Source organism: Protopterus annectens, chromosome 11.part0 (assembly GCF_019279795.1).
Source record: "Protopterus annectens isolate FY-2018-M chromosome 11.part0, PAN1.0, whole genome shotgun sequence".
NCBI classification, from domain to species: domain Eukaryota; kingdom Metazoa; phylum Chordata; order Ceratodontiformes; family Protopteridae; genus Protopterus; species Protopterus annectens.
This window is the reverse complement of record NC_056745.1, coordinates 207,892,537-207,916,498: the sequence shown is the minus strand read 5'-3', so window position 1 is coordinate 207,916,498 and position 23,962 is coordinate 207,892,537. Positions and strand designations below refer to the sequence as shown.

The 23,962-nt window shown below is 38.8% G+C and overlaps 1 protein-coding gene across 1 annotated transcript in view; it reads right to left on the bottom strand.

The window, feature by feature from the left end:
• The window catches only part of LOC122814921 (leukotriene A-4 hydrolase-like), a 403,509-nt gene that overhangs the window by 61,606 nt on the left and 317,941 nt on the right, over window positions 1-23,962 (bottom strand). Inside the window, exon 17 of the mRNA XM_044087185.1 lies at window positions 9,391-9,473. Coding sequence (XP_043943120.1) covers window positions 9,391-9,473 — 83 coding nt within the window. The remainder of the gene's footprint in view (window positions 1-9,390; window positions 9,474-23,962) is intronic.

Sequence of the window (23,962 nt, the reverse complement as noted above, 5' to 3'; positions counted from 1 at the left end):
GCTGAAAGACAATGACATGAATGCAGGAGTCTGTCATCTGAGGGTGTCTAGTGATACCACTGAAAGAAAGAGTACTGCAACATCTGTTTTTACTCACAAACACAGCATATACGGGTCAACTGAACCACAAATGCAATGAAAATGCATAAAACATAGAATAATTAATGATATTTCTTGCAGAAGATAAAGCCCCTCATGACCATCATAAAGGAAACAGCACCCCAAATGTTCTTCAGTCCTAACCCTACATCCAAACATCAGATCCAGCTCTAAAGTTACTGGGTTACACAAATGCACATCTAAACAAATGGCATTTAATGTACAATGGCATTTGACCAAATAACATTTGGTCCAAGAAGGACTTGAAAAGCGCCTATAAGCAAGTAACCTACTGACAAGATAAGGTAGTCCTGAAACAGAGAAGAGGATTTCTGATACATATGGCCTGCTGAATGAGATCACCACTATGAATATTAAAAGGTACCATGAACCAGACTGCTGCTTCTCCTTAGATTAAGAATGCCATGCAGAAGGGTCTTCCTGGTACATCTAAACATGCATCAAGAGCTGATATTACCATGTTTTTGAGGGTCCTGAACAATGCAAATTGGTAGTTTTGGTTTATGGCTCTGGTTTATAGAGTTTCAAATGGAAGAAGCTAAACTTAAAAATCTGAATTTCTGGGATGTTATTTTAGCTGTTATGGTGTACACAGTGAACATACCCATAAGGTCTGCAATTTGTGTACATTTTACCACCTCACAGTGGACCCAGTGAATAAGACTGCACTTACAGTTATATGCTGGGCCCAGCACAGCAGGTTAATGACACTGGATGCTAACAAGCTTCTTGTTTTGGTTCTGGGTTTAATTTCTTCAAACTCCATTTGTACACAGTGAGTTTTATCAGCAGGTTCTTAATCAACCCATTTTCCAGGGCCGCAATTGACAAGAGGCACTTTGTTCTCTAGGATCTACCTGGTTAACGGATACATGAATGAATGAATGAATGAACTGATTTCATAAGTAAATAAATGCATGCATACTAAAAAAGGCATGATTTATTTTTTCTTAACATACATTTGTTTTCATAAACATTGCTATATCTCTATATGGCCAACATATTGATATTTCCAGCCAGTGTTCACATTACTTTGGTATAGCAAACCTTTTTTACAGTTATGTATAAGGCCGGAAAGTATAATGCAACAGCTCAGTTTGCATGCTGGCCATGAGATGGAAATAAAATGAAGACAATGACATCGATCAACCACATTCACAACATTAATGTTGACTTTTTTCTATGATGACCATGTAACAGATATTTTATAAGAATAACTGTGGCAGACTGTACTTTAAAACTATTTGTACGCTGAGATAAGTATCTGTACCACTCCACTTAGGTCCTGTGCAGGTGTGTGTGTGTGTGTATGTGTGTGTACCTGTAGGGGCATTAATGTGGCTGAATGAATGTGGGTCTGCTTGTCCATCTAGGTGGCCGCACCACAGGAGATAGGCAGGGAGTGTTGAAGAATGCTGAGGGTGAGTGTCTCCAAGAATGTGTGCAAGGAGAGGCCAATTTGTGGTGGCTTGGATACATATATACAAGGGTTGCCTATATGACTGCAATGCATGGGCTGGTAGGGATAACATTAGCATGGTCAGATATGACTATGCAGTCTTCAATTCAGATATGGGGTAAGTAATGGGGGGATTCTCTTTGTAGCTTTACAATGTCTCTAAATCTAATATTCTCTCTATCTTGCTAAATGACCAACTCGTGTTGGCCAATTAGTATAGGCAAAGAAAATCTGTTTGAATCCTAGACTACATCTAAGCACTGCATTTTGTTAGAAACCTGTTCTAATGGCATACACATGCTCATAAATCTTTTAGCTTAAGTTTCCAACATGTTTTGCGAGTGTGAAAAGGATCATTTGTATTACAGTTTGCGAAATAAATAACTCAGCTGAACTACAAGTGGGTGAGGGGGTGTTCTTTCACTCCACATGTTCTGCCAGTATGAGAGCTGTGAAATAAGGGCTGTTTACTATAAACCAACACTGTCTACAAACAACACAAGAATAGGTGTTCTTCTTACAAGGAAGAGATATTATCCTGTAGCTAAAATCTCTCTCAATTTTTTTAATTCTCACCCATCTTGTTAAAAATGTGGGAGATGAAACAACCATATTGTAAATACACTGCCTTGTAATACTTTACAATTTTTGTTAAAATCTCCTTAACGGACTTGGCATTCAGGTTGCTTGTAAAACCCCGGACCCATGCTGAACTGTGACTTTACAACCACTGGTCTACACCAGCTATCAGACTAGCAAAAAGTCTATAAATGTTACTGTGAACCTCTCTCACCTTGGCATGGGCACTCCTTGGATCTTCTCTCTGAGGTCTGCTGACAAACTCATCCTCATTTGGCTTCACTTTTCACAATATTTGTTTTGCTATAAACAAGGTGTGCTCTCTTGAAATGTAGGTAATGCCTGATATGTATACCCTCTCAGTAAAAATCAGGCATAAAAATTCTTAAATAAATTCCTGAAACTCTGAACTTCCAAATAATTAACATCTTAACACTGCTTTATAATAAAAACAACATAAAAAACGGTGGACTGAACATCATGCACCTCAAACTATCGTCACCATCTATAGTGGATATAATCAATAACACAATAAAAAGTTATAAATGTACTTTTCCCAGGTGGACACAACAAGTTTAGCAAAACTGGGAGTTATAGCAGCCTTCATAGCTATGCCAATGATGTGCTGAAAATATTTGTCAAAAAATAAAACCATTATTAATTAATATAATTTCCAAAGATGTATATAAAACTGGTGTACAGGTGCTGGGTGAAAAAAATGGCCACTACCATTCAGAAGTTTTCAGACCATTTCAGCAGCCATGATTTGGGAGTATCACCATACAGACAGACCTGCTATTAAGTGCTCTAGATGCATAGGCTACTGGTCTGCCTTCCTGAAGAATAACTGCACCAAGACCAAATGCTGAAGCATCACAGGAAAGAGTGACTGGTTTATTGACATCATAATATCTTAATGTAGATGGGGTGGCAATTTTCTGCTTAGGGTCTTCAAATGCCTTCTGGTGCTGTTCCATCTAAGACCATATAACATTTTTGCATGCCAGCTCTCTTACAGGTGCTGTCAACTCACTGAAGTCTGGTATGAATTTGTCTAAATAGTTGACCATGCCAAGGAAACGTTGTAGAGCTTGAATATTACCTGGTGCTGACATCTCAAGAATAGCTGCTTGCTTGGACAGGTCTGGTCTTAAGCCAGTGCTGATAAATAAATGACCTACATATGTCACTTCTGGTAGTCTGAATTTACACTTCAGAGGATTAAGCTTTAAGTTCACTTCTCATGCTCTGTCTAGAACCCTCTCAAGGTTTCTGTCATGCTCTGCTTCACCACTGCCTCCAAACAATAAATCATCTATTATTATGGCACAAGGATTTGCACTGTTGCATGCTGAATACTTCACTTGAAGAATTTATTCCAAATGGCACCCTTAGGAATCTATATCTGCCAAATGGAGTACCGAAAGTGGTTAGTAATGAGGATTTGCGATCAAGCATCACTTGCCAAAATGAACTTTTTGCATCAAAGACAAAAAAAACTGGCATTCGGTATTAGAGCAGAAACCTTTTTGACTGTATGCAATGGATGATGTGATCTCTTCAATGCTTTGTTCAAATCTCTTGGGTCAATACATATTCTGATTTCATCTGAGCCTTTTTTTGTGAGCTGCTACCATGAATGACACCCATTCATTTGGTTCTGTAACTGGACAAATTACACCTTGCTGCACCATTTTATCCAGCTGAGCTTTGACTTTATCCTGCACAGCTATCAGAACTTTTCCTGCTGGTCTGTTTACTGGACTGACTTCTGGGTCTAACTTCATGGAATACACAACAGGAAGTTTGCCCAACTTGTCAATGAAAACATCAGCATACTAGGAGAAAATGGCTTCAGAAAAACTGGAACTAGGATATGCGCTTATATGATGAACTTCTTTGGTAAAAGAAAGCAGATTCATGTTCACACTCTTCTCTGAGATCAAATAATAACTGCACAGGTCTTCAAACTACATACAGAATAACAAGTTGCAACAGTTCCTAGCCAAACATTATGAAAGCACTACTGAGCTTTCACTCTGAATTTCTTCACCTCCATAAGCAACACGTTTCGCACCACTAGCCACACTGAGTTGTTCATTGGTTCTCACCTTAGCAAATGTGTCTGCTGATACAACATTACACTTTGAACCAGTGTCAATTTTGAGCTCGGTGGATTTACCATTGATCCGGACAGTACAAAACACTTCTTCACCAAGAAATTCACTGCATCTAACCTTTCACCAATTACTGATACACTATCTAAACAGAAAGTGGAGTTGCAGTCTACTTGATCAATTTGCTTTTTTGAGTGACCCTGCTTTATAACTGTATAGGGTTTACTTGATTTGCAAAACGTTTGAAAATGGTTCAATTTTTTAGACTTGTGACATTGCTGACCAAATGCTAAGCATCTCTCTCTTTTAGACTTAAGATTAGCACCACAACTGAGACAGTTAATAATAAAGCTGGATTTGGGTTTTGCTGACTCACGCTCGTACTGCACTGAGCATGCTCCTTTCTTAGAACTTGCTGGAAAACTACATGGTTTTCCTGCTGAACCAGCAAGGGTTGTGGCTGCCATGTGCTTAGGCCTGCTTCCGTTTGCCACATGTCGCTTGCTAACTACATTTGCTCTGCAGCCTGCTGAAACCATGCTCGTCACTTGCAAGCATACTTGTGTGCCTTTCTGTAACTACATGGATTTGACAAAATCTCAACGGCTTTACTTAAAGTTAAATTACTGTCACGAAGCAAAGTTTTTCTCACAGCAGCACTATTAATACCACACACAAGCCTGTCCTTTATTAACTCATCTTTTAAGTCACCAAATAGACACATTTTATCTTTGTTTCTTAGATCAGTAATATAAGTTGCAAAAAAGTTTCCCCTGGTTTCTGATCTCTTGTGTAAAACAAATGCCTCTCTAATGTAATATTTGTCTGGGGGTAGCACATTTCCCTGAATTTGTGCTCCAAACACTCGGGGTCTTCCCTTGATTCTGCTTGTACAGCAATATGATTATTTGCACCTTCTCCCTCATATGCTGCTGGTGCCTACACAAATGAATGCTCTCTCTCAATGGCCTCTGACCCTGCCAGGTTTAACACAATGAATACCCTGGTGCATGCATCTTTGTCAGAATAAGTTGCATGTATAAAAATATACTCTTGCTAAGATATTCTCCAATTCTCTGAAATATTCTGATCAAATACAAGTAGTGGGGGCTTTTGAAATCAGACTGCCATATCATGCCAGTGAAGGGTTTGCAAATATGCACAAACAAACACGTATACAAAAGCTAGAAATTTATGCCGGTATTTGTAACTTTGCCCAATAGCACAAGTCTCTGAATAACTGAGCTTTGCAAAATAAGTCTCTCGGACACTCTAACACTCTTGAAATTGCTGTACTGTAAGAAATCACCTCTTATCTGTGTAAGAAACATTTAAAAAAACTGCACTGTGTGAATGAACTGGGCAGAAGAAGCTCAGAGCAAGAAACATTTCAAAGTAACTGCACTGTGCAAATAAACAGTGCACAGCACACTGAAACTTCCTCCAAAATGGCAGTACCTTGCTATATAATTCTTTGCAGTGTAAGAAACACACTGTAATGGCGGCACTTTGCGAAAAGACACACCCAGCACAACAAACTTTTCGAAATGGCTGTACTTTGACTGTACTTCACAAAATAGTTGTAATTTGCACACAAATTCTTCAAAATACATGCACAGTAATAAGCACACACTGTAAGCACTTTTACATACTTTGAGATACTCCGAATAACTCTAGTTATGGCCTTGATACAATATGAAGTCATAGTTATGCCAAAACACAGCACTTTGCCAAAAAGCATGCAATCACCTTGCTTTATTTATGCTTAATGTGCCCTTTTTGCCCTTATCATATTAATTTTGCTTGTTTAATCTCTCTTCATGCCCATTCTACTTCTCTTGTACTCGTTTTACTCGAAACATGCCTGTTTTACTTAAACAAACTCATTTTGCTTTCCTGATAATTGTTTCATCAAATATCTTAATCTTAAATATATTGTATTAATAAACCTTTTGTGCCTCTTGCTTGTCTAATAATGAGGTTTGTGCCCTTGTAATGCTCCATTTTATCTATTTTATAAAATAAACAGTTTGTGCAAGTTTTCATTCCCTTTGGTTCTTTTCTGGCCCTTTTTCGTGCTTGTTTCTCTTAGTTCACCTTCACTGTTATCTCTGCGCCTCGTAGCTCTGAATATAAGTCTCTGGAATCCCGGTTCTGACACCATGTCACTCGTCTGTCAGGATATAACAGATGAGTCTTTGTGGGTTCTGTTCAAGCAGCTTTATTATGTACAAACACATCATGACTGAAGCTTATTAACTTTAACTCAAGTAGCTTATATACGAGCTAGCTACATTGATTATTACATGCTCACTCTCTGGCTGCACTTTTAAAATGGCACTGAGTATAGCATGTGCTTGCTATTTATATATGCACGTTCAGTCCTCGATATGCTTCTTAAAGAGACAGCACACACACACACTGTTCTACAGGTCTTACTATCTCTAAATGATGTGGGTCCTGCTTTCCTGTAGGAATTAACTATTCCTTACCAGCTACCACAGGTGCTCCACTCTGCTTCTTTTTTGTCCCCCCTGCATCATTCTTCAGCACTCAACCCAGTGCCACATGACCATCACTGGGTCTACCAGCTCAGAGCTTAAGGGCATTCTGGGGATATGGTAGAATTACATCCACTGCCCCCCCCCCTCGTGCTCATTGATCACCATCTGTGGGCTACTCCCCTCTCTGGTCTACACCTCCACTGAGAGAGCATCATCAATAAATGCCCCCCCCCGGGTCATCCCAGGAGGGAGAGCATCAACAAATGCCAGTCCTTCCCTGCCAGTGACTCAGGCACCTGAGACACTAATCGAACCCCAGACGCCTGGCTGTAGCTAGGGCTTTATTCCGCTACACCACGGTGCTGGCCCTCTCCTTCCCCGAGGCACAACCTGAATTGTCTATTTCACACCAGACTTTCTTTTGAGCTTCTGTAATCTGCTATTTTGGTGGCATAAGGAAACTGCCAATGCTGGCCTGCTCCAAGAGCTGCCAAGAATTGTACATGTTTGACCCTTTTTAGCAAACAATCTGAGTTTGAATTTTTAACATCAATTTGAATGCCCCTCCCCCTTCTTGTGAAAAACTAAATGCAAAACATTACCTTTAGAGACCAGAAATATACGAACACTGATGACTCGCTGGGATCAACTATGGAATCTATATTAATAGGCAAAAACTGATGAACATCTACTCAGATTTAAACAATTTAGAAAAAGAATAAAAAAATACTTGTTAAAAATAAACAACACTTTCTCAACACAACAGTGCTTAAGATGAAAAGATAAGTTACTTGACCCCCCTCTCCTCAAATTACTGTCAATGAAGTGATGACTAATCTAGACTTCCAACAGCTTATTGCAAGTCAGTTAAATCACAATCTCCTGATCTGCAAAATGTCTTGGCAGAAGTTCCGAAATCTCACTGCTTCTGTTTCACTGAAGTACCACAGAAGTCTGTGCTTGGATCCCTAGTCTTTGGCATGTCTGTCACCAACATGTCCTCCTCCTGAAATCCAGTTAAAGTCAGCAGTCTGACAAGTCTATTATATTCCTTTTAACAAACACAGCAGATGTTAACATCCATCTCCAGTCCAAAAGCAAAACAGCCCAGGAACTTGGTTAACTCAGAAAATCTTCTGTGTGTCGACTTGATTGCATCCTGAGACTCCTTAAGCATACCAATGACATTATCACAAAAACAAATAAAAAACACGCATCATTAAATATAAAGCAAAGCAATTTACAAATGAATAGACTCTTCCTAATACTGTGAGGACATATATTGTACATAGCCTTCTCTATGCATCTAACATTCTTACCAACCCCCAGTCAGGAGAATGATTGAAACCTGAACATGCCTATCACATAATATCATATTCTGCCTCAGGACATTCATCTGTGAAACACCAACGTATCTCACTAAAATTACTAATTTTTACCCAGCCATTCAATCAGTGTCAAAGTGGTGTTACATGCCCTCTCATAATTACGATGAGCTAATTCACACTTCACTGCAAGCCCATCATCTAACAACCATCATGATGAAGCCAAAACTGCTGTTCCAAGCTCCAAATTATGTAATAACCTGCCTTTCTGCATTCGATAAATCTGTTAAAAGCACCCATAAATGCCATTAATATGTATCTTTACATCACAGGGTGCACAAGTTCGCACAGTTATGACTCAGCGCAAGTCAGAGTGCCAAGGCTTACTTATTTGATGTAGCACATAAACTCACTTCACCTACAATATTACTACAATGTACATAAGATAACTATACTCTACATAAGTTTGCTATGCTGTATATAACTGGATAAAGTATGTACGTTTTTTTCTTGTATGCATTATACTGCTGATCTTGCACATGAATTACTGTATGAACTCAAACTGTCGATACCTGAAGAGTCTGGTTTAATGGTACTACTGTAGGCAGTCTTTATTGATTTATTTCTTTTGAATACTGTCTGGGCATACCTTTCAACTGTACAGATTTTTGCAGAATGTCCAGATTTTTTCCCCAGATTTTTGGTCCATTTTTCACAACATTGTGTTTTTTATGCCAGATTAGTGGCAAACCATTAAAGATTGAAGTCAGAAAACAATGACAGACATCCGAGTTTCAGACGTCATACCCTTCAGAAAATTCATGCAAATGCAAAACCTGTTATTCTATCAACGTTCTAAGTTTGTAAGAGCGATATTTAAAAATTGCCCCTATTTTGGGGCCTTTGTCTTGATTTCTTGCTCTAAGAGGTTGAGAGGTATGTGCCTGGGGAGCTTTTATCTCTGGGCATCCACTGAAAACGTATCATGATGAGTTGGAATAGACCAGTCAATAAATAAATAAACAAACAGAACAACAATCAGTTATGAAATAATGTTAACTTACTATCATTTCCATGAATTATGAACCCAAACGTGTTGTACCCTGCTGAAAAATATGCAGACGCCTACAGAACACAGCACAAGTACATCAAAGAATGGCAATTTATAACTTATAAACACCAAACTCTTCCGAATAGAAATTTTCAGTATTCTATCAATGAGCACAGATGTGTGCTTCATTTGTAAAACATTAATATATGCACTAAAATAAAAATGGGGAACCAACCTGAATCTTATTTCAGAATTCTGAACAGCATTGAAGTTATAAACTTCTTGCATTCTCTGTACGTGTGTCAAAGGCAGCGGATCCTGATAAAAAAAAATACAATCTTAAGAAAAGAGAATATTAAATGTTTGATCTTCTGCAATTCATTTTGTTATGTTAATCATTATAAATGCATTCTGGCTTAACAAATGTATATGAAGTGCACCACAACTCACTGGCGTACTTGCTGGACATTACAATCCATAGAATGGCTTCTTTGGACAAGCCTTGCATTTCCACCACTAGCACATTTAGCATCATTAATGAAATGAAAACAAACCACGGAATCCCTGCTGCACTAGTTATAAAATGTTTCCCTCAGTGGCTGAAAATAACTGGAAAATGTAGTAAATTACATATGCAGGAACAAATGCAGGAAACTTTTATCCCCCTGCAGGCCAGGGTTCAACTGTTTGCTAATAGGATTTAGAAGGCTTGTCAAATGTTATTTTCTAACTGGGGAGAGTACACAATTACATATTCGCTCATACTCCTCTCCAACAGTAAAAACGGGACAGGCAGAAAGTTCTCCACTGCTGGTCGAATCTTAACTGGACAAAAGTGCCAGCTCAGTGAGTACATTTGACCATTATGCAACCTGTTGATCATTAGACAGGGAATCACGCCTGGCATGGTTTCTATACTTCCACTGGCAATGACTGAAAGTTTCTGGCCTTTTCATATTTCTCAGTGGTTGGGTCAATATGTACTTAACATATGTAAGCAAGAAGATGTGAAGGAGAGAGTGATGCCCCCAAATGGAGGGGGTGCATAGTGGGTGCCTCCTGGAAAAATGCTGTTTTGTTTTCTCTTTCTTTTTATCCAGTTGAATTAGTTTTGCCAGTTGAAACTTTGACCTATTTAGTTTCACCCAGATGTAGTTCAACCTAGGCAGACACAAATGGAAGCACTGATATGCAAGTACTCTTTTAACCCTATAAATCATTAAGAAAGAACTTCTAAGGCGAGTCCAAATAATGGCACCTCACAGTGAAAAATCCTTAGCACCAGTGTATGCAAAAGCTACATCTCAATTTAGCATCCCCTGTGTTGAGGTTAAAGGGCAAGTTCACAGATGTACTCCCCAGGTTGAATCAGACCAGTTTCTGTGATGCAGGCATTAATGTGAGGAAGTAGAGTAAGAGTAAATGTTCGAACCATGTAATCAGTGAAAAAGGGGGAATGGAAGGTGTTAAGGAATTAGGAAAGGGAAAGCTATCAAACAATGTGAATGAAGTAAGGGACAAGGTCAGTAAGCCAAAGGAGGAATTAAACAAGAATGCCGAACTTAATGTGAATCGTAAGCACACACAATACTGAGGATTCATTTTTCTAGGGAGAGATTGGTCAGCTTTAAAGAGAAAGTGCAGTTATGTAAATAAAACTTACTATAACAGTAGATGTTTGAATGACCACTGCGGTAAATAGCCTTAGCTATATAGGTTATATCCTGCCATGGATAGAATAGCCACCCAACCTCCCAAAGTTTCACGTCACCTTCCACATGCCCAAGATGTCAAGCAGCTCGAGCTGACTAAAAGATATGTTTGGCTGCTAAGCCCTTCAGAGCTTTCCTGTCAGCAGACAGAGGGAGACCAAGTCTTGAAAGGACAATGCTAGGAAGAACAAAAAATTAATGCCCACACCCTGTCATCAAACAAAAAAAGGGGAATTGTGTTGGAGAGTGGCAGCAGCTTCTGCAGCAGTGATCATCTGAACATTAGCTTCTCTAACACAAAATGAAGATCCCAAGGAGGGCCCACCAGTTTTCTTGGATGCCTCTTACGCAAAACCCTTTTCAAGAACATTTTGATATGAGACTGTACTGAAAGAGAATCCATGGGCAGACATGATGAAATGGACACTAAATACACCTTCGCAGAGGAATAAGAAAGGCCATAGGATAGTAATTCACAATTTTTTAGAACCAAAGAACTACTCCAGAATGGGTGCTGGTTATGTTGTTGGCACTGGCTGGAAAACCTTTACCATTTGCTAATATATGATTTTCTAGTAATAGGCTTTCTTGCCTCCATTAGTATTTGCTGCATGTCCTCAGTAAGCAGGTGTCTTAAAGGAATTAAGACCCTACCATTCAGGCAGTCAACTGAAATTGACTCATGTCAGGGTATATCAGACACATCTGTTCATGTGCAAGTAGATCCAGTCTGTGAGGAAGCTTTCGGTAACTGCTCCTGGCCACTTCCAAAAGAAGGGAGAAACACAGTTGTCTGGCCAGAAGGGAATCACTGCAATGATCTTGGTGGATTTCTTGTGAATCTTCAAATGTACCCTAGATGTTACTGGAAAGAGTGGAAAAGCAAACAAGAACATTCCTGTCCAAGAAAAAGAAAATGCATCTGTCTTCTAAGCCTTCTTGCATGGAGTCCTGGAACAGAATCTTGCCTGTTGACTGTTCAGGGAGGAGGCAAAGAGGTCTACTTGAGGAACTCCCCAAAGCGGGATCAAATCTTGGAAGACCACCCAGCCCTTTTCTGGTTTCCATTCATGAGGATCTGCCCTGGTCCTGCCCAGCTTGGCTGCCACATAATTTTGCTCTGATGGAAAGCACAATGCCTGCAATGAGTGTGTGCTGCGAAGTTGTATCGCAAGCTAACAAGGCTAGTCTGCAAAGGGGGGTATGAGCTGGTACTACCTTGCTTGTTGATCTACCACATGATGGTGTTATTGTCTGTAACCACTTGAAGAGGTCCCAGGGGCCTAAGGTGGTTCAGAGAATTGAGTGCCTTGATCAGTGCCAGCATCTCCTTGATATGTATATGCATGCATCTGTCCGTGATGTCCCACACCCTCTGCACTTAAGTCTGAGTAGAAAACCTTAGAAATAGATCTAGATAAAGATCTTTTTTTTTTTCCTGTGGCAGAAAAGCTCTTCGAACTGAGGTGTCTAGCTGACATCCCAGAAACACAATCCTGTGTGTAGGTATCAAGAAAGAGATCTCTCACCAAGAGAGAGAGAGATTCTTGGCACTTTGAAAGACACTGCAAACATAAGCAAGTCATTTAAATATGGGAAAATGTCGACGCCCTTTAGCCTACAATGAACTATAACTAGAGCTAAGACACTTTGTGAACACTCAGTTGATAGACCAAAGAATAAGGCAGAGAACTGATACTGTGATCCACACACACAAAACCTTAAAAAACTTCTGAAGTCTGAATGAATATGGATGTCATGAAAAACATCTTTTAAGTCTAGTGTTGCCAGGAAACTTGACAAAGGAAGAAGAGGTAACAGGTTGTGAAGTGACATCATTTTGAATGCAGGCATTATCACAATCGGGTTTTAGAAAGATCCAGAACTTCTTTCTTTCGCACTAGGAATGTCCTTGAATAAAAAAAAAAACTCTCTCACCTGGGAAGGACAAACTGGTTCTACCACTCCTTGGGACAGTATGTGATGAAGAACTGGTGAAAACAAAACAGTCTAAAGATATGGAATGACCCCTCCCTGGAAATGATGATTTTCCTCTCACTGCCATCTGTAACTTTGAATGATTTTCAGAACCCATTTGTCTGACATTATCTGATGCCAGGGAGACAAACGAAGATCCAGACTTTCTGGAATAAAAAAGGGGCCAGGATAAGAGGGGTTTGCAAGATCTCATGAACAGTCATTCAAGACTTGGTGGACTATCCTTGTTTTGGGAAGTTCAAGACTTCTTTCTGGAAAATCCTTGATACTTCTTCTTAAACTTCTGTTCATCTGTATTTGTTGAGAATGTTTATTCTGTTTTTTGCAAAAACTAGATGAGGAGATGGAAAATTCCTTGGAAAATATGGAGAAGGAGGGCTAAAAAATCTTAAGAGACTTGCCTGGATCAGCTTGCCCCTTTCATCACCTCTCCAGCAGAGGGGCCAAACACTAAATCTCTATTCAATGCTGAATTTAAAATATCACTTTTAACATACATTAAACAGTTAACCAGAACTCAAGCAACTGGCAAAAAAAAAAAAAAACGGAAGAAATACAGTACAGTATAAACAATTCAATTAGATTTTCTTGTGTTACATTTTTTGCCCCCCCCAGCCAGGCTTTTAATTACTGTATTTCAATATTAAAATCAAATCAATACAGTGTTTATGGTATGGTATGGTTGGGTATAGTATAGTATAGTATAGGGTACAGTATTAGTCCGGCCTATTTTTACTAGCAACTCTGAAGCAACCAGAAACTACAGTTATCAGGCATCTACCCAATCCTCATGGGTGCCAGTTAACTTGAGAGTTTACTGTAAAAAGAATGCAACTATGCAAACCCCCTCAAAACAGTACCAGTGGTTAGAACCCAGGAAGAAGTCTCAGAGTCATACACACAGTGCAGACAATGAATAGTGAACTGTGCAACAGAAGCAGTTATTCAAAGTAGATTTTTCCTCACAAGGAGAAACTGCAGATAAAGCATTCTCACACTTCCACAATTTGTTGAAACAAACAAACATATCAGCATGTCAATTCAAAATTCTGAAAATCTAAGTTGCAGAAGTACACTTTTCCCATACCTATCAAAAATGTTCCCATCCTTATCGGAAAGAGTGACATTGAAATTAACCAAGTACTTAACAGCAATGGGATAAACTAAAGCCATAGTTACTGGGTCATGTTTGGGAATACTGTACAAAAATGTAAAAGACCAAGGAACTTTATACGTTCTAGCTGCCTTTTCAGGGGCAGCTGGCTGATTATCAGAAAAATTACACGTACATCTTCTAAAGCAGACAAAACAGGTCGAATGGGGATAGGTTCTGGAAAATCCTTCCATAACTACTCATAGCATTTTCTGACAGACTAAACATCTCAGTGTTTTCTCACTGAAAACACTGGCACATTCTAGCAACAGTCTCAGAGAAAAAGAACCCCCCACAGAGAGAGAATCAGAAACAGAGCTCTCCTCTGGCTCTGAATCAGAAATCCGAGGAATTAACCCTGTATCTGTCTCTGCATCTTCCTATTCAGATTCAGAATCTTCTTTATTTTATCAAAAACTAATTTACAGAAGGATCAATAACCTGAATTAAACCCTGATCCAGACCTAGTAAACTACTCCTACACATGGAGATTTAAGGAGGAGTAGATGCAGATTTGATTTTCTGCTTCTTTTCACAGAAACATGAGGCCAACTATGTCATTAACAGCAACAGCAGCAGCTTCCCTAGGGATGGGCACAGCATTCAGACAACATGCAAAACTTCCCTGTTCCCCCTTCCTGGATCAACAAAAGTAGCTCTTCCTTGCCCACTGAGGGGACCCCAACAGCCCCACAGGACATGACTAACCCCTGTCCACAGTGGCTGTAGATGTTACACCAGAGGGATATGCGGCAAAAGATGAGTTGTTGGAGGTACAACAAATTGCCACAGTAGAGTCACCCACCTGTGGCTAAAGCAAATTGGTAGCCTGATATGGTGGCAACGCAGTTTGCTTAATTTTTTCTTTTTGTGGCTAGAAGGACTGACTGTGGGACCAGTAGTCTGTTCTATGGTCAAGTCGAAAATGGTGCCTCTTTCCAGGGGAAGATAAGCAGCAACTGCTGTTAAACACTACCAATCCACAAAAGTTATTTTTTTGATAAAAAAGCACTTTAAAACACTATGCCAGCCTAACAAAAGTAAAATAAACACAAGTTTCCACAAAAAATATTTTCAATTACATTACACTACTTTTAAGCTGACCGAAAAAAATGAGCTCTCTGTTTTAGAGTATGTTACAGTCTTGAGACCCTCCATTAAAACACAACATTCCTAATTTTAAAATAATGTTTCTTTAGAGGAAAGTAATAAAACATCAACAAAATGGATTTTTCCCCAAAGGGAACTTAACTGCCCAGCAAAGGAAAGCTTAAGCTGACAGTCAATCTTCAAAAGCATCAAAACAGCATACTCTTTGGCAGCAGTAAAGCATTGAGGGGCTTTGAGCCCAAATTTGTCTTTTAGTCAGCTCAGCTTGAGCTGCTTGACAGTTTGGGCACATGGAAGGTGCCCTGCAGCTGTGGAAGCTGAGCAGCTGTTATTTACTTGGCAAGCTATAACCAATATAGTTCAGGCTACTGAAGCAGTGATCAATATGATGACCACAAGTAACTGCTAATAATAAAGAGCTGAAAAATGTAACAGCAAGCAAATAGAGCAGTCAGTAGGGGGAGTATACGCTGACTAATGAAAACATGATCAGTGAAAAAAAATCTTTTAGTGAATTGTGAAAAATAATGCATTAAAGGATGCACAGAAAGAATAATGTACATGAACAGAGATGGTACAACTTTAAGAATTATGCAGAAGACAAGAATATTAGTGCACAAAGGGAAAATTAATTGAATGACATAAATATACACAGGTTCATAGGTATTTCCTTGGCTACTAATCTGTGAGGATCTTAAGAAGCCTAGCCTTACATTCCCATGGTAGTTTTCAACCATTATATTTTTGCATACAAATAACCCAGAGATGGGCCAAACATGGCTACATTGGGGCACCTACATGTTTCCAATATCCATGAGGGACAAGAGTGATAAACCAGAGCTGAATTTGCGGTTGCCCATCTGTTCATCCAAATTACATTTGAAAAGAGTAAGAGAAGTGCTTTGCTTTAAACTCTGTGAAAGAGAGTTCCATAAAAGTGGTATTTTCTGCGATTCTTACCTATCCCTCCATGTTCTATGTTATAAAACAGATTGAGATCCTTTGAGTGGGTGTTTTATGATACGGTGGGATTTGGAATATGTAGTAGGTCTGACAGAACAGGGTCTGCTGAATCACTATTCACAAGACAGAGGTTACCTCTCAGTAGTCTCTTTGATTATGAAAAGAGGGACAAAGCTATGAGAACATCTGTATTGCTTTAACAATTTAGTCCACTGACTTTTTTTTTTTAATGAAAAGGCGCTGTGGTCATTCCAGCTGTAAACAATGTTTTGAAAGGTACATAACGAAAGAGGGATTATACACACTGATCGGCCAAATGAGTGTTGAGTACAGTGGAACAATTATATCCCTAGATCATGATGCAATACCTTTAGATATAACCTGTGCAATGAAAATGACTTCCTTACAGTAGTGGGTATGTGGTGATCAAAGGACAGTTCATTGTCGACAAAGGTTCCCAAATTCCCAACTATGGGATCAATTTTCAGGGGTGCACTGTCAATGTGATATTTACAAGGGGAGTCATGCTTGCCAAAGGATGCAATTATATATTTCTTGGCATTTAGTTTTAGTCTATGGTTGTGGGCCTACTTTGGTTTATAGAAATTACACTCACCCGAATCTTTACTTGCCAAGAAGACTTCACCTAACACTTTAAAATTCAAAACCACAAATAACTGGAATTTTTCACTGGGAAAAGAACCACCTAGCCACCAGTGCAAAATAATAAGACAGACACAAATTAAACCCACCCACAGAACCCCCCCCCCCAACTAAATATACTGACTCTGAGATCACACTACACTAGGGAAAGGACAACAGTCACCCTGGTGGCCAAGTGCTCGTTTCCTGGTGAAAAATTCCAGTTATTCCGAATGCATGGCTTTCGATCATTCTACAGCACATCAACTACTTTAATGTCATTTACTAACATTGTCAGCTATTACAGGAACAATAATAACTATGTATCCTCTACATTCTTTGACTTATCAAAAGCCTCTGACATGGTTTCTCATACTAAACTTCTAAACATCCTCTCTGAACTAAATTTTTGTAATTCTACTCTTGCCTGGTTCCAGTATTACCTTACTGGATACCAGCAAGCAGTTTCTTGGCAAAAGACCCTATCGTCCTTTTTGCCAGTGACCCTAGGGGTATCTCAAGGTTCTATCTTAGGCCCACTTCTATTCTCAATATTTACAAATAACCTCCACTAGTCAATCCCTCGGGCTTCTCTGATCCAATATGCAGACGACTTGACAATGATATGTGCTGCTTCCTCACTTCATGAACTTTAGAATCTAACACAAGAATCCTTTCTTGCAGTTGAGCCTTGGCTCCCAAACGCTAAACTAATATTAAACCCTAAAAAAACAAACTTATGATTTTCCACCTTACTAAACTTGCCTCACTCACTAACATATTTAACATTTCTTCACTAAATAATACCATCATATCACCATCCCCTCACACCAAATTTTTAGGAGTTGAAACTCGGTGCAAACTTAAATTTGATATTCACATTTCCCAAACTGTGAAAAAAGTACATAAAAAACTTGGAACATTAAACAGGAACAAACACTACACTAAAAATATTAAGATTGCCATTGCCCAAACCCACTTTATCACACTGCTGTGTGCAGCTCCCATACTCACTAACCTACAAAAATCTGAGCTACAAAAACTTGAATCCTGTTGTAACAAAATATCCAGATATGGTGCAAACTTACCAGCCAGAACCCACCATTGTTTTGCGCTCAAGCAACTTAAACTGGTTAGAGCTCCCCCAACTCCTCCTTCACTTCATTTAGTTAACCATGTCCCATAAAATCCTCTTTGAACCTGCAAAAGCACCTGCCCTACAAACATTACTTCAACCATATGCCACTAACAAACATGAAATAAAAATCAATGCATCCAAAAATCAAGCTGGAGATTCCCTCTTCTCAAATTATATAGTCAAAATCTGGAATGAACTTCCAGACAACATTACAACTGCATCCCTAGTCCAATTTAAAACAACTCTAAAAACCCACTTATTGAACAAATGGCTATGTCCTTGCTCTACCCCTAACATCTCTTCTCTATCTCTCTGTACGTATCACTACTTCTGCTGATAAGACGTCTGACTATATCTCCTCCCAATGCCTATTCTTATTACTCCTGTCACTATCACTTCTCAGTACTATCTCATTGATGAGGTGAGGAAACATCCGACTTCACAATGTAATCTATTTGAAAATATTTGTAATTATGGAATGTTCACTTGAAACTATGGCATGTCTGTTTCTATAACACTAATGTCTTTTATACCAACCTGTTCATTTTGTGATTACCTACCAATTGTCTAAACTTAATGTGTAATAACTAAGTCAGCCTAAGTTAGCATTTTACTTATTTTACTTTGTATACTCTGTATTTTGCTATTTCTGTATGTTTAATGTGGAGCTTTTCTCCCTGGGCATCTGCTAAAAAAGGAAATGTAAAATAATAAATAAATAAAATAAATAATTTGTGGCTTCAAATTTTAAAGTGTTCCGCGAAGTCGTCTCTGCAAATAAAGAATCAGGTAAGTGTAATTTCAATAAACCAAAGTAGACCCATGGTTTTATATACATATACATATACATATAGATATCCTACACACACAGATGCATATGACAGTATAACCTAATACTGATGAAATGTAATCTTCCAGACAGGAGGAATAAAACAAAAAAATGGAAAACCAATTGTAAAGGAACAAATGCTCGCGATATCGGCATATACATTATTAAAATAGGCCACTGTCAAAACTTCTCATGTAAGATGCGTCACATACCACTTTTCATGCTTAAGAATAAGAAATCATGATTCAAGCTTCCACTGCTTGCTTGCTTAAACAGTGTTTTATTAAGTTAAAGCAAGAGGTGAGCATTTTCGCCCTTATGGATTTGGTACTTGAACACAATGTATTTCGTTACAAGACTGATTGGTATTTACAGGTTAAAGGTAGTGCAATGGGTGCCACCTTTGCCCTTACATATGCAGATCTGTGCATGGGGTTTCCTAGAAATTAATCTGATTTATAATGAAAATAATTAATTTAAAAAACATCTAAATATGTGGTGTCGTTTTTTAGATGACTGCTGGTGTGTTTGGTCAGGCTCTGCAGATATGTGGAAGAATTTTGTTGAATATTTAAATTCAATGATTTGGACTGATCTTTTTGGGTAAAATGGATTTGTTCAATATAGATTTTCTAGATGTGAACGTAACCAAACCTATTGATGGAACTATTGCTGCAATTCTGTACTGCAAGCCATTTACTAAAAATTAATTGTTACAGGCCTCTATTTGTCATCCCAACCATGTAACTGAAAACACACCCACAGTGCAATTTTTGCGGTTGAGGCGTATATGTAGCTCTAATGAACTGTACGAGTCAGAGGCTTTAAAAATGGAATCTAGATTTGAAAAAGGGGGTATAAGAAAGCACAATTAAGACATGCATGCAACTTAGTTGCAAACCAATCTATGGAGGATTTATTAAAATCTGGAGAAAATAATGTTGAAAAGAATAAACATTTACCTATAGCTAGATTAATAAAGTTTGATATGAATACTTTTAAAATCAGAGAGGTGATCAATACATATTGGTATCTCCATAAGACTGATAAATTTGAACAGAGTTTGGATGAATATTGTCATTTTGGCTATTGAAGAGATAAACAATTAGGTGAATATTTTTCTAGTTATAAAAGGGATGTTACTGGTGGATATAAAATGAATATGTCAAATGGCAGTACATTCTGTGGCAACTGTGTATATTGTAAGATCATTTCTAAAACCAAATCCTTTACTTCTGTCAATACCTGTAAACGTTTTGATATCAGACACTTACATGCACTACAGAGTGGGTAATATATATGGCGGTATGTCGATGTGGGGTCTTCTATGTTGGTCAAACATCAAGAACTTTGAAACAAAGAAGCAGTACATTTCAGAGATATTAATTGTAAATGCTCTAGAAGAGCTTTATAACAATCAACTTGAACATGTTGCTGCATTTTTTATTTTTGTAGATAATGATATGGTAAAGGCAGATGGCTTGGCTATCTATTACATCCAACCAAAATATTAACTCAAAAAGAAAGATTATGGATCATTAATCTAGAGGCTTTATATAAACCTTGGCTTAATGAACACTGCTGAGATACTGTTTCACTATAGTGAATACTTTACATAAAATCTTGTGGTATGTTGTGTTGTATTTAATTTATACCCGTATGCATCAAATGATGCTGGATGGCTATTAATTTTAATAGTAATATTGCAGTTTCTCCTTCTCTGGTCTAAGTTTAAAATGATTCACTTCCTTTTATAAAAATATACACCATCATTTTTTTTAATAGATGGAATAATGTGCTAAGGTGATTGAAAACGATATATCTGTTATAAATGAATAATATTTATTACATTTTAGTAGGTTTGAAATTAATACATTTAATGTTTAGTGTAGTATATACTTTAAAATAGCTACTGCTTCTTTAAATGGAAGATTGAAATCCATTTTACTGTTACTTCCTGTATTACATTGGATAATGTCAGTGGGCGAAACCAGTCTGTACATATATACCTTGCACAAGTACAGACAATGCCTAGCAGATTTGTCTCTGTGGGCTTTAATTTAATATTTGCTCATATTGCAAAACATTTTTTTTCCCCACTGCATCCTGTTCTGGTTTTTGATAGTGTCTTTCACTTTATTATGAACAAATACTTGCAGATTTAGCTTCCGCACATACAGCTTTAAGTCAATGATGGTGTTTACCACCTTACTCCTGAAATGGGGAATAAAATTAATGCCTTTTTCCCAGAACATTTCTTTCTACAACAAAGAGGGTTTAAAAGAGTGGTTTCAGACCAGAGTCTGGGTTTTAAAGATGATGTTCTTCATAGGCAATGTTGCAGTATTAATTCTTGGGTCTTCCTGCCATGCAGAAGCCGCTTCCGGCCCGATCGAGAGTCTTTGCATCATCTCTAGCCAACAGACATCTGAGGACCAACTTTCTAGACGTCAGGGTATACAAAGGGTGTCCACTGGCACCATGTTCAGTTTCTTTTAGCTATGAAGTCTGATGCACTTCACACATGTTAAAAACACTCACAGACCATCAATCGGCTAAATTTTCAAGAGCATCTCCTTCTTCCGGTCAGATAAGTATATCCATCAGCTTCCAACAATCGGGTTCTGGGTCTCGGGGTAGACACCCTGTCTACCTCAGGTAGTGTAACGGTCACCAAAGTTGTATTCAGGTGACCATAACCTCAAGGTCATCCATACTAAATAAACACCTAAAGTAAAAAAATGATGTGGTACATAAACAAGCAAGAGGACACACTGTACTACCCTTTGTTCAATTTCACAGGGAAAATGTGAATGTTGGCTCAAGAACTAAGACTCTCACAGCATATTACATTCCAGGTCCGAACAATATGCCAAACACTGTGAAATCTCCAAACCAGATAAAATAAAAACACTGCTTGATGTAAGAAGTTATTCCATGAAGACAAAAAGCAGAGGTACCAGAAGCACCAGGTATTAAATATTTTATAGCAGAGTACACAGCTTGGTTCCATGGTGTGTTTTTTTTTTTTTAATTTTATCTTGGTCAGAACAATACCCTGGCAAATTCTCTAAGCAGGGATCTTCTAGACCCAAACAAAATGATGCTGAACAGAGAGTTCCTTCAAAAGACCTGTTTATCTCTCACCAAAACAGACAACTGTAAAAGTTCTGCCCCAGAAATCAACGGACAGACGTACTCCTGTATGCATTCTGCTCTTGCCTCTACCTCCCAGGCTACTGATAAAAGTCAGGGAGGACAGAACCAGCATGATCCTAGAGGCTGCAACAATGATTCTACTTTCTCTTGGCCATCAAGATAGGGGAATTCCACACCCTACCACAAGAAGTAGATCTCTTCAATCAAGCCAAGGGATCTGTATTCCATCCACACCTAACCACACTCAGATTAACCGCCTAGAGGACTGCGTTTTGACACTAAGAAATTTCACATATCCCAAGGAGGTGCTTAACATTCTAAAGGAGGCAAAGAAACCCAACACCAGAAAAGTCAGGTCAGGACATCAATTCAGTCCTGGAGCACCTTACAGGCCTGATTAGACAGTGACTTTCCTTCTCAAATATTAAAGTACATGCGCCTACCATCTCAACTTGTCTACACCATTCTTTGTGATCTTCTCACACCCCTACATGAAACTTTTCCTAAAACGAGTCATTCACTTGAGACCACCAGAAGGAATCTTATTCCCACCTGAGATCTAAGTTATACTCTAGAGAAACTCACCTTGCTCCCCTTTGAACCAACTGCCTCTCTAAAGATGCTCACCTGAAAGACCACTTTCCTTATAGTTGTCACCTCAGCAAGGAGGGTCACAGAGCTACAAGCCCTCATGTGTAAACAGCCCTTCACACTCTTTTGCATGGATAGCGTAACCCTTAGAACAAACCTATTTTTTATGCCTAAGGTAGTATCAGAACTTATCCTAAGCCAGGATCTCCACCTGCCAGTCTTCTTCCCAAACCCATAGAACAGAGCAGAGCAAGACCTTCATTCCTTACAGATGCTCAGGCAAATCAGGTAATATCTAGACAGGATAAAAACCCTAACAGATAACAGCAATTACTAGTGGCTTTCGCAGAGAGAAAAGAGGGTGGACCTGTCTCCAAAAACACCATTTCCAAATGGATAGCCAGCTGTATTAAGCTGTGTTACTTTCACCACAGAAAAATTCTACCTGGTAATATTAATAAGACCACTCCACCAGGCATATGGCAACTACCACTGCTTTCCTCAATGGAGTCCCTACTCAGGCCATCCTAGAGGAAGCCACATGGAACTCGGTGGACATTTTTAGAAAACACTATAATCTAGGCAATACTTCCAGGGCTAGAGCAGGTTTCGCAACTGCCATCCTGCAAAGCCTCATTTCATAGGGTCCTACAGACAGCCTACCACCCAACAGTTGGCTTTTGGTGTCCACCCAAGACTGAGTATTGCAACACTGACGACAAAGAGCATAGTACAGGTGTGCCACACTTACCATAATTGTAGATGTTCGAGTAGATCAATGCTGCAGTACATACTCCCACCCCTCTATCTGCTGACTACTTTACTCCCCTTGCTGGATGCAAGGGGAAGAGAAGTTCACTGTGGATAGCACTGCAGATAGTTCTCTTATTGCCATCATCCCCTCTCTGTCTCCTATGATCTTCCTCTTTTTTACTCAAATTTAGACAACTGGGAGGCCATGGTGTCCTCAGCATGAAATGGCTTGTTCACAGCTTAGAAAGACATGAAGATGGTGCCGAAGGCCACAATTCTTATACCCTGACGTCCACATGGTCCTTAGATGTCCATCAGCTAGTGATGATGCAAAGGCCTTGGAAATCAGGCCAGTCAAGGGCCTCTGCATTTCAGGAATATCCAGGAATCAGCACTGCAACACTGATATACTTGAACATATACAATTATGGTAAGTGGGACAAAACTGTACTTTTAACAAACATCAAGATAATTGTCATCAAATTCATCTGTCCACAGTGCTTCCATTGTAACTGGCAATCCTGGAAGAGTCAGATCTCTGTCTAGCCAGTTCTCCTTTCTGCCATCTTAATTTCAGTAAATGCTTTATTGTGACATAAAACATAATAAAATGTGCTGGTCAGTTACTGAGGCCATCTTTCATCACAGCACATAATGAAATGACTAAAATAGCTAAATTCAAAATCCACAGACTTAAAACTTTTGTGCTGATAGATGTTTGAGAGCTTAACAATGAAAACCACAAATGCCAATTACTGC